Source organism: Cajanus cajan, chromosome 7, assembly GCF_000230855.2.
Source record: "Cajanus cajan strain Asha chromosome 7, NIPB_CcT2T_4, whole genome shotgun sequence".
NCBI classification, from domain to species: domain Eukaryota; kingdom Viridiplantae; phylum Streptophyta; class Magnoliopsida; order Fabales; family Fabaceae; genus Cajanus; species Cajanus cajan.
Genome location: NC_138523.1, coordinates 6,423,452 through 6,436,330, shown reverse-complemented (window position 1 = coordinate 6,436,330; position 12,879 = coordinate 6,423,452). Strand labels below are relative to the sequence as shown.

The window sequence follows — 12,879 nt, the reverse complement described above, 5'->3', positions numbered from 1 at the left end:
CAGCAAAGAAGGAAATGTGCGGTTACTGTCTATGAGTTTATATAATTGCATATATATTCTGGTTTTAATGTATATAGATCATGCTTTCTAGTTCCTGTTGAATCATGTATAAATGAAGCATTGATACTTTAATTTGTTTCATATATTCGTATCTAATATGATATTTTTGGATATTTTATCAATATGGAGGTGAAGTATCCCGATTTTTAAAAATATTATAAAAATTTTATTTAATTTCGATACTTTTAAATGTGTTGGGATTCATCCCAAGTCCCACATCTGTAAAATGAAGGAACATTGGCTAGTTTATAAGAGTGTCCACCATTCCATATAGTATGAGGCCTTTTGGGAAGGAGCCCAAAAACAAAACCGTGCGGGCCTAGCCCAAAGCGGACAATATCATACCATGGTGGAGCAATAGGTGGACTATCGGGCCCTACAAGTGGTATCAGAACCAACGGTTCGGCTGGGTTTGATGCAGGACAACCCTCAGTGTTGTGCCTCGCGATGGAGAAGAGATCTGCACCAATGGCGTGGTGACGGATTATCGCTTGAGGGGAGGAGGTCACGAGACATGTGGTCCTTGGTTTGAGAGGAGGTTTGTTAGGATTTATCCCAATTCCCACTCCCACATCTGTAAAATGAAGAACATTGGCTAGTTTATAAGAGTGTCCACCATTCCATATAGTATGAGGCCTTTTGGAAGGAGACCAAAAACAAAAAGAGATCTGCACCAATGGCGGTACAAGATGATGACGGATTATCGCTTGAGGGGAGGAGGTCACGAGACATGTGGTCCTTGGTTTGAGGGGAGGTTTGTTGGGATTTATCCCAATTCCTACATCTGTAAAATGAAGGAACATTGACTAGTTTATAAGAGTGTCCACCATTCCATATAGTATGAGGCCTTTTGAGAAGGAGCCCAAAAATAAAATCGTGCGGGCCTAGCCCAAAGTGGACAATATCATACTATGGTGGAGCAACAGGTAGACTATTGGGCCCTATAAAATGCTTCATTGATATTTATCAATAATACGTGTTGATAAAGTATCCAAATTTTAAAAATTATAAAATATTTATCACAGTTAAATAATATGTTTAATATAGAAACATAGAAATATAGGTCCTTGATAAACTGTAAATGAAAATTATTTTTCATACAGATAAAATTAAGAGAAAATGAGATTGATAATATTATTTCTATTTATAAATAATAAAAATTTATAATAAAAATTTATAATTTATTTATTTTTAGTAATATATTTAACTTGAATTTGCAAAATAACAATTATATATTTAATGTTTATGAATTTTAATCAAAATTATAAATACATATTTAATATATTACATCAATATTTATACATGATACATATAATGACACTTATCATATCTTATATATAACTCAATATATTTATCTTATATTATATTTACACATAATTTTATTATATAAAATATCATTTCAAATATATTCAACAGTCAAATTTGTACACTTATAATGAATTAATATATAATTTTTAGGGTGGTAGTTATGCCACTTTCAATTATACAACAACATGAAATATCACTCAATTAAAATTTTTTACACGAGTAGATTTTCTAAATTTAAGCGGGCAGCATGCGATGACAAGATCAAAATTGCAAAACTTTTAAAATTAGTAAACCAAAATTGTCTATTTAAAAATTAAAAAAATTAATTTGAAGATTAAGAATTAAAGACAATTTAAGCATAAAATTTTGTAGAGATGAAAATTAAAAATCATCATTTTTCATGAACTAAATATATTTAAATTTAATTAAAATATGTTCATATTTTTTAGGAAAAATGTTCACTATTGTCTCACGGCATTAGTTAAGGAATAAAAATACATTTTTTTATTATTAAAAATATAATCGTACATTTTCTTGTGCAATTTTAATATCTTTTTAGTATTAATCTAGTTTTTATAGTTGTGTAAATTTTATCCTTTAATTTTTATACTTAAAAATTAGTTTTTTTTTTTTTTGTTTTTATACAAGTTTTTTAAATTATATTTTAGTTTTTATTGTTAAAAAAAGTTAATATTGTTAATGATAGATGATAACCGACTTTAATTTTTGTTACATTTTACATTTTAGTGCTTATATTTATATTATTATTATATTCTGACATGTATATTTGGATAATCTCTATATTTTAGTTCTACTCCTTACATTTTTTTCTTTTACATTTTTATTTAAACACCTATAAATTTCTCATTTTAATTAATATGTGAGTTTTTTTTTGTTCTATAATTTATTTGATTATTTTTGTATATGTTTTTTAGTCTTATCAACACTTTTTTTTTCCTGCTTCCTTCTTTTCATCATCAACACTTCCTTTCCCATTTATTTTGATGGAACTTGTTGCATTGCTTAAACTTGCCGCATAAAATACTTGACTATACAATTTATTAAACCCTTGTAATATTGTATGTTAAATTGCATTTTTTTCTCTTTATTTTTGTTAATTTATAATTTTAATTCTTTTATTTTAAAATAAAGATATTTAATTTTTATAATTTAAAAGATATAAAATTTGAACCTTTTTATTAAATTGACATCTATTAATTATTAAATTTTAATATTCATTTATACTTAAGTCTTGTATTAATATGATATTTGGAAATAAAAAATCTAAACAAATTATGCAAACAAGACTTATTAATAAAATAAATGTTAATCATTATATATTACATTAAAAATATGAGAGATTACTAAAAAAAATTAAATTTAAATACTCGATCAATGTTCTTATTATTAAGACAATAAATATAAATTTTATTCATAATAAATGTGATTAAAATATTTTTAAAATATAATATATACTTTATATATAAAGTTGTAAACATAAATATATTTAACTATTTTTTTAACTCGTAAGAAATTAAGTTTTTATATATACAGGTCCCGATGGAACAAATATGAGTATTTATTGTAAATACTCAAACTGACCCTAATTTTTGAAGACATCATTATGTTAGTCTTTGAAATTAACAAATAGTTAAATACGTATCTCAAAGTACAAATTTACAATTATAATAATTCAAAACTAAAAAATATGTATAATTAAAGTAATATATATATATGATTAAAAAAAATAATTAAGTTTAAAAATAATGTGATACTCTATTTATTACAAGATAATATTGGCAGATCACAGCCAAGTGGCAAAAAAGTTCGGTGACACCAAGGCAACGCGTTGTCGCGATTCAACAAGAATTGGCTTCATACTTAAGCAAAAAGTGCTTTGAAAAGTCGTGTTCGTGTGCATTCCTTTGATTCTTCCTTATAAAACCCCAAAACAAAACAAAACCACGCCATGCCCATTCTCAAATTCTCCAAACTCGCGATCCTCGTTTTGTTCTCTCTGCTCTGCATCGCCATGTCGGATTCCGCCGCCAAACCCCTCGACCAGCACGCCACCGCCTCTTCCCCTGCGGTTCACATCGTCTACACCGAGCGTCCACAGGACGAGGAGCCTGAGGCTTACCACATCCGAACCCTCTCCGCTGTCCTCGGCAGGTACGTCCCTTCTTCTCCCGCTAAATTCTGCTATTCAACGTGCTTCTGTTTCCTTCTGTATGCCTTTTTGAATAAACGGTAATTTTCTTAAAATATTCACGAGACCTAATTTGGTCCAATCCTAAAGAGTATTTTGTTAGTGCTTTCTTAAGAAAATTCACCAGACCTTTGTGCAAGGTTCTACTTTTTTTAGGATTGGTGGGTTTGTAGAATTTAATTGGAATATATTGAAATTGTCATCGGAGTTATAGATTGTCGTCTATAGTAACACTGTTGATTTAAAATTCATGTTTAGGTTGGGGCTGAATTGAGTTGTTATTGTAAATTTTAGATTTTTGCTCTAAAAAATTATACTTCCAATTTTGTAACTGACTTTGAATTAGTCTTCTTTTGTTTTTTAAATTCTCTTTTCAAGATTGACTTTCTGATAATTCTAGGAGGATTTTATTTTATTTTTTTTAAAAGGACTAATTTGAAGTCAGAGGAAAAAATCGTGCTTCGGTAACTATTTACCTTTTAAAGATTAGTGAAATTGGTCATATTAATCTTTACATAATATTTCTTTTAAGGACTACTATTTGTGTTTTTCAGGGGCCGGGGTAAAAATTTTACATTTTTAAGAATTCATCTATCTGCGGTTATAGTTTTCATCTGAGGAACTTCATAAACCGGACTTTTTTTTTCGTTTGTGTAATTGTTTGATTGATCAATGATTGCACTTGCAGTGAGGATGCTGCGAAGGAAGCTTTGTTGTATAGTTATAAGTCTGCAGCTAGTGGGTTCTCTGCTAAGCTTACTCAGGAGCAGGTTGAACAGATTTCAAGTAAGTTTGCTTGATTTTTAATCTTTTTTTATTGCTCATTTTACCCTCTTTTTTAAACTCTGGAGGTAATATGGTTCATTTATGTTATTTTATTTTTTACCCTTCTGGTTAATGATTTCTCTCCTTTTCAAATTCCTTGATGTACAGTGGATCTTGTACAGTGGCTCTTTTATGCTAATTGTTGATGTTAGCATTTAAGCAATATTTGTGTTTCAGACGAGTGTCTGATATCTTTGTTCTTGGGTTTTGATTTACAGTAGTTTGTAGTATGGTTACTATTACAAGATTTTATTTAATGTTTATTTGAAGAAAAAAGTTATTCCTGTTGATTTGGGTTGAGTAGTTAGATCTTGGTCTAGCTAGAAACTGGTGGTTGCTTACATATGTATCACACTATCACTGGGTTTACTTCAATGATTACACTGATAAAATTTTAACTATCCCATTATAAAAAAGAGATAAAATAGCAAGTGACATGCATCTATGATTTTGCTTAATTTTATGCAGAAGTAGTTTTTTAGCTGAATGAATGCTCCCATTGCACCGTTTTTATTGCAAATTGGTTGGAACACAAAATAAGCCTATTCAAACTGCATTCTTTAGTTTTTCTTCCCGGACAACCTTAGTTAAACGGGCTTTTAATATCAATGGCAGATTAGTTTCTGGTGCCTCCGTATTCATTCATATATTTGACCCCCCATATCCCCGTTAGCATTGTTCTTGGAATTTTTTGTGAAACACTATTGTGATGTTCTTTTATGCTCTGATATCTTTCATGAGAAGGGTTTCAAACAATGAACTGATAGAACATGAACCATTTTGTTAACCTCAATCAAGTTCCTGAGGTTTTCGTGATGCTCTTGCTTCCCACGATGTTACTTAATCATGAGACTTCTCAGCTGTGTGCCCTGCATGTATGTTTCCACTTTCCACAAATTTCTCCCTTCCATGCTTTGAAAGTTGTTCATCGCAATCATAGCAATCTAAAGATTATGATGAGTCCTGAATGAACATACAGAGAATTTTGGCTTTATTGGAGTCATGATTATCGTATCTAGGGGCAGATGAAGGGAAGAGTACAAATCTTAATCTAATATTTAAGAATAAGAAACCATAAGTTGAGTGTTCGTATCTAAATTAAGGAAGTTTAGTTAGGGAAGTGAATATGGGAACAAGTGTTCCAATTGTTTATAGTAATATTTATTTAGAGCGATGAACCGGTGAAGTTCCTCCTATAACAGTTCTACATTAGCAAAGTTCCTTCTTTGTGCATCATTAATTAGTTATTCATTTTTCAGTCGTCTCAGCCACTTCTTTTTTATCCATTCGCACTCACTCACACCATACATTTGCATGTGGGCAAAGGGTTCAAAATTGCAGTGTGCTGGGAGTCTTTGTCGGTTCTCAACTCTGAAGTGGTTTATTCTTACCGTTCTTTGTTGTTGTAAATCTAAATCTGTCTTTTTGCTCTATCATAAGATTATTGTCACATCTATTTTGAATATTTTACTTGACTATACCAATGAATAAACCTTCATAATTCATGTTAGTTCTTAAGATTGTAAGCATCAGACATTTTAGTCCGTTCTTGACTATACCAATCTAAATCTGTCTTTTTACCGTTCTTTATTGTTGTAAATCTATATCTGTCTTTATTGTCTTTTCTAAACCCTCATCTAGTTTAAGACTTTGTAAAATGTTACTCACAAAATTATTAAAACCCTCGTCTTGTTGGTAACAATTTATTTGCCAAATGACTTGAAAAGCTTGACTCTGTAAAAAGTTATTTACTAAATGATCAGAAAAGACAAGGACCGAAGCACCTGATTTTATAATCAAAACTAATTGTGACTTGCACATTTTTTTTTTCAATAGAAAAATTCTCAAAAGTGTATCCAAGTTTAGATTCAAACATACCTTTTAAACTTATATTCAAACACACACAGTTACTGAATTACTAATCTTGATTATATATGGTCAAACATTATCTCTTCCTGTGTTCTTTTGTGCATACTGTTGCTTGACAATTTAATTTTTACTGATTTACATTGTGCAGAGCTACCAGGTGTTCTTCAAGTTGTTCCGAGCAGGACATATCAGCTTCATTCAGGACCAAATAACCTGCATTAGAGGATGTTCATCTAAAGATGTATCGGTTCCAAACCGTTATCTATACCATGTATAAACTACTTTGGCTCAGCCTATACTTATGTCAATAAGAACATGGAATCAATATGTAATAACACATTGCTAATATTATGGTAGATGTTTATCAATGTCTCGTGTAATCAAAATGGCACCAACACCGTTGTGTTGAGCAAATTACCCGGTTAAGGATTTGAGAACGTATTTAGATTCTGAGTTGTAAATCCTAGCCACATTTGTCACCATTAACTTATTCGGCAACAGTCGGTGTCAAATTTACGATGTAACCAATTGTTAAACTGGCTTATTTATTTAATTATTAAATTGCGTTTAATAATATTTGATGTCATTATTTGGGGTATTAAAATTCTTTTAGGATAAAATCCTTCAAAGTTTAAATATCTTTTAGTACGGGAAAGGGTATGTCAGAAAGTAAAGATTTTTTTTTCTTCTAGAGCATAAAGAACTCAAAGTGAGTAACAAATAATGAGTGTGTCCCGCTCTTTAACTACTTACAGGCCTATCATGAGATCGTTGTATTTAAGTGTTCGTGTAAGGAAGTATGAGTAGTATTTTTTAGGTGTGAGTTATATGTTGAATGGTGGGATTAATCTCTAATATTTTTCTTTGTTGTATGTAATCATCTCAATTTATGATCATAACTCACATTTCAATGTTTTATGTGATTCATCGGTATTATATTTGTGTGTAATTACTAATCTAGTGAATCTTTGATTGTTCATAGGTTCTTATAGAAATCTAGAGAAATAATGTATTGGGTTAATGAGGGATAACTGAAATGTTTTGTATGAATGAGTAAATTGTTAAGTTATAGATAAATAATGTATTGGGTTAATGAAGGATAACTGAAATATTTTGTATGAATGAGTAAATTGTTAAGTTATGGACACATTTTGACTCGAGGAGTGTTTTTTTACCAATTATAATATGTAATTCAAAGTACGTATCTTGTTGTATGCAATTTCATGTTCTTTGCATAATTGTGATTTATGGTGTGATGCCAAGTATCACTATGGGTTGTATCTTGTTGTATGCAATTTCATGTTCTTTGCATAATTGTGATTTATGGTGTGATGCCAAGTATCACTATGGGTTGTCGGGTGGTGTGAGAGTGGTTAAGAGCATGATTTGATCTCTATTGTTAAGTTAAAAGATTTTGGATCTCTTAAGCTTTAGAATTTTAATGCTAATAAATAAAATATTTTTATAAGAGAAAATGTCTTCAAAAACGTATTTGAAATATCTTTGAAAATACTTATTAGACATGGTATAAGACAGATTATCTATAAGATAATATAAATCAAATGAAGCATATAGTTTATCTCATATTCATTATTTATTGATACGACAAAATTCATTTTGAATCTCTTATTCTTTAACAGATCAAACTAAAAATTTATTTTGGAACTCACAAATTTATTAAAGAGAATGAGATCATGCTTTCCATTAAGTCCAATAATGAAGATTCCTAAAATCACAAAGAAAAGCAGGTAAAGTCACTACTATTGCACTACGTTGACATTGCTTCTGCAAGTTACTTTGGTATAAAAATATAATAAGTATAGTTTGATCAGATAAGAGATACCATTTAGTGAAATATATTTAATGCTTTCATTACATGAATCAACAATTACCTCCCATCTCAAGGAAAGACATTGAAGACAGACAAAACAAACTTGTGAGTTGAACTCAAAATGTTGCAACCATCATCTTCTCCAAGCTATTATATAACAAGATTCGAAGTTCAAAAAAGATAGAGAACACAAAAAGAAGAGACTTGTACAGAGACATACAAAGAAACACTTTTTTTTTTGTAAATTATACTTATGTACAATCCTTATTAATTTTGGTAAAAGCCTACTACTCTATACCGGTTGTATAACGTCTAAGTAAGATAAATACAATATCATTATAAGATTGAGTCAGAAGAGGCTTGTCTATAAAATAATACTTATTTGAGCCTAAGGAGGCTTGGTTGAAAAGAATACATGGTTGTTAAGTCTAAAGAGACTTGTTGTTAAAAGAATACTTGGGTAGTTGATCAAAGAGGCAAGTTAGAGAATACTTAGGATTGAACTAGAAGTGGCTTGTTGAAAGAATACTTGTATCGTTGTTGAAAGACAATAAAAATCAATCTGATTAAATTGAGAATTGGATGTAGCCTCGGTACTTGAGATGAACCAGTGTAAAAATATCTAGTGTTTCATTTGACATCTCTTTTCACTCCCTTTGACTGGCGCTACTACTTTACTATGTAAAAAGTGTGAGTTTTTGATATACACTATTCAACTCCCCTTATAGTGTTTATCTTTTCTTCGTAGTTTGGTATCAAAGCTCAACCTTTGATAGGATTGAGCATCTAATCATGCCAAAGGAAAAAGGTCCACTATGGGAAGTAGTGAATGCTAGTACCTACCAAAAGGAGCCTCTCTCATACGACCTCCTATCTTTAATGGAAAGGACTACCCATATTGGAAGGATCGAATGGAGATGTTCATCAAATCCACCCAATACCACCCTGTTGCGATGCAAGTAAAGTTCCATATCGTTCAAACAAGAGGATAGACATGAGTTTATATACACACAATATCTCAGATAGGCCTTTTGGGTGGTATTCAAAAGCAAAACCGTGAGGGCTTGGGCTCAAAGCGGATAATATCTTACCAATATGGAGACATGTGTATGTGTGTGGTAACTCCTGATGCACAACAAGTGATATCAGAGTCGATGGTCTGAGGTGACCGACTCGACGAGTATGATGGATGGCAGGTGGATCCAAGTTTGGGATCCCTTATGTCGAAAGTCTTCCTAAACGGTAGAGGGTTAAGAGGCGTATCCTGTTGTTATGAGGGAGGTCATGATAGAGCAGTGGTGCAAGCACTCAGAGTGTGAGTCAGAGTGTGAGTGAGCTCTATGGGCCATCATCGGATAATACTCGTAGTTTTCGCTGCAGGGGTGGGGGTAAACCATGGTCCTTTGTTTAGGGGGAGGATTGTTGGGATGCAAGTAAAGTCCCACATCGTTCAAACAAGAGGATGGACATGGGTTTATATACACATAATATCTCATAGAGGCTTTTTGGGTGTTATCCAAAAGTAAAATCGTGAGGGCTTGGGCCCAAAGCGGACAATATCTTACCAATGTGGAGACATGTGTATGTGTGTGGTAACCCCCGGTGCACAACACACCCCTATATAATCATCACTCGAAGTGATGTTTTTGTTACCAAGCATGAGAGTTAATACACTTAGGATGACTACAACATATTGCAACTCAACACTAAAGTAAGATACATCCTTGCTTGCTCCTTGTCTAGAATGAAGTATAATGAGTTTTGTAGCTACTTAAGGGGTAAGGAAATATGGGATGCCATTAGGGTAACTCCTGAGGATACTGAAGATGTAAGGCTCAAGCGAGCTACTACACTTTAGAGACATTATAAGTTGTTCTTCATGAAGGAGTTCATTGATGAAATGTTTGGAAGATTCCAAACAATTCTAAATGGGTTAAAATCACTTGAAATTAAGTTCTCCAAAGCTCAAAACAATCTCAAGATATTGGATAGTCTTCCAAAGATCTAGGAGCCTGAAGGAATAACCATCTTAGAAACATACAACCTTAAAGTTCTCACTCTTGATGAAATTCTTGGAGCTCTACGAGTTCACAAGGTTCATTTGAACAACAGAGATCATCCTAAAGCAAATGACCCTATTACTTTGAAGGGTGGTGAGACCAACAAGAATAGAGAGAAAAGGGAAAACTCTGAAAGTAGAATCTAAGTTTAGAAGCTCATATGAAAGTTTTGAGAACTCTACAGATGATGAGATATCTCTTATGTATGAAAAGTTCAAGGACATGCTAAAGAAAAAAAGAAGACTGAGAAACTTCCACAAAAGAAGGAAAAATTCAGGAAGCTAAGTTAGATTAACAACAACGGGCGGGGTTGTCTGCTACGAGGGCAAGAACCCTAGTCACATGAAGACTAATTGCATGTCTCAAAGAAAAAGGTGGTCCTTCAAAAATAAGGCCAAAAAGAGCTTAATGATCACTTGAGAAGATCTGGACAATGGCAATAACAGTAGCTCAGACGATGAGAAGGCCAACATATGTATCATGGAAGACACTGAGTCAGACGCTATTGACACCAAGATAAAAACTAACTCAAGGTGCTATTCTCTTGAGTTAAATGATGATGAGATGTCCTATTAGACTCTCTTGGCTAACTCTCACATGATCTCCCTCGAGTACAAGAAACTAAAATAAAAAAAAAAAAAGATTCTTGAAAAAGAATATCTGAAATAGAGGAAAAACATGTTAGACGTTGTAGGAGAGACAATCTCTCAAGGACAAGATCACCAACTTTGTCCCTCTTGAGGTTACAACATTGGAGGCTAAAAACCTACAACTTAGGAAGAACTTAGCCAAGTTTGGTGACAAATCGTCTAAGTTGAACATGCTTTTAAAGCATAGAAGACTTCTATTTGGCAAAAGTGGTATTGGCTTTGAACTTGGATTAGGGACATCTCAAGCCAAACCCAAGGCTTCCCTTTGTGAAGCCAATGAAAAAAGGAGGTAAAACTCTAGGAAGACGAAGGAATAAGACCAAGGGCATGGGGACTAACAAGAAAGGACCTAAGAAAACCTGGATACCCAAATCTCAAATAATCTTTGTTGCAGATATCCTTAATAGGAATAAGGAAGGATTCACACTAGCATCTAGACAGTGGCTACTCATGATACATGACGGGAGAAAGGTCTATGTTCCTAAAACTTCAACCACATGAAGGATCATTCTCCTTTGGAAGTGGAAAAGGGAAAATCAAAGATATAGGTAAGATAAGTGAAGATTATATACCTACTATAAATAATGTTTTATATGTTGAAGGTCTAAAGTATAACCTACTTAACATAAGTCAATTTTGTGATAGTGGTTCCACTGTAGTTTGTGACAAAAATGCGTGCATAGTCAAACAAGACGATGGTCCTGTGCTTTTTTACTGCTCAAAGAAAGAATAATCTCTGAGATTAATTTGACTAGTTTGAGCAAATAGAATGTAAAATGTTAAGTGTTCAGAGAAGATGAAAATGAATTTAGCACAAAAAGCTTTGGCATGTCAATATGAAACATATTTAAAAAAAAACCAAAAAGGGCTAGTTTAAGAATAACCTAAGTTAGCTCAAGTTAACTCCAATTACCTAACTTAATCATTATAACTACTAAACTAATGATTAATTTTAACAAGTTGTTAAGATGTCACTATGAAAGCCATGTGACTTAATTTGTAACTTGGATGGCAAGCATAGCTTGGTTTGGACATCCTAACCACTTTCATAAGCAAGTGGACGTCCAAACCTATGGGTCATAAAAATATTTGGGCCATCCAAGCCCAATAAGCCTATCGTGACTTTAGCTAGTTACATCTTCTCTAAACTACTAATTACCCCCTTAAGTAAAAACAATACAAGGAAAAAATTACCTACACTACTTGACCCAAAATATAAGGCTAAAAATATCTAAATACAATAACTACTGTAAGAGCTCTCTAAGGTAGGATAGACCCCCAAAGGTATGGTACCTTACAAAGTAAGGGTAAGTATCCTACAATTCTTCAAACCAAATTTATTAACCTTCACCATTATTGGACTAATCTTTTCCAAAGGGATCCTTGGGAATTAGGTTTCCATCATACTGTTAGCTTATCTAACTTTTAACTATGTTATTGCTTTGAGCCTATAAAGACTTGTCTGTAAAAGAATGTTTGGTTATTTGAGCTTGTAGAGGCTTGTCTATAAAAAAATACTTGGTTGCTGAACTTGGAGAAACTTGTCTATAAAAGAATACTAGGTTGTTTGAGCCTAAAGATGTTTGTCTGTAAGAGAATGCTTGGTTGTTAAAGGTTGGAAATACTTTGTGTTAAAAGAATACTTGGATAGTTGATTGGAGAGGCAAGTCAAAGAACACTTAGATTTGAGTCAAAAGTGGCTTAGTAAAAGAATACTTGTATCTTTGCATAAGATAGTGAAACTTGATTTGGTTGCATTAAGAACTAGATGTAGTCTCGATGGTTGAGACTAACCAGTATAAAAATACTTTATGTTTAGTTTCTTATCTTCATCTAAACTTTTTCATAAAGTTTCTACTTCATTATTTTTGAAAAGTGTGAATTTTTTATTGACACTATTTAAAACCCCTTCTAGTATCTCTCTTTTCTCCATAAAAAATACTTGTGTAAACTAAGTTTAAAGTTTTAGGGATAGTTAATAATACTTGTTGTAATATTTGTGGTTAGTGAAACCCTTCCTATTAGAAGCAAACTGGATGTAGCTTAGTTGAGTAAACTAGTATAAAA

The 12,879-nt window shown here is 32.2% G+C and overlaps 1 protein-coding gene across 1 annotated transcript; it reads left to right on the top strand.

Moving 5' to 3' along the window:
• Window positions 1-3,269: 3,269 nt before the first annotated feature.
• On the top strand, window positions 3,270-6,639 carry LOC109813742 (subtilisin-like protease SBT3.11). The gene is made up of 3 exons (XM_020377993.3): window positions 3,270-3,540; window positions 4,266-4,363; window positions 6,420-6,639. The coding sequence occupies exons 1-3, from the start codon at window positions 3,338-3,340 to the stop codon at window positions 6,491-6,493; spliced, it is 375 nt and encodes a 124-aa protein (XP_020233582.1). The 5' UTR covers window positions 3,270-3,337; the 3' UTR covers window positions 6,494-6,639.
• Window positions 6,640-12,879: the final 6,240 nt, after the last annotated feature.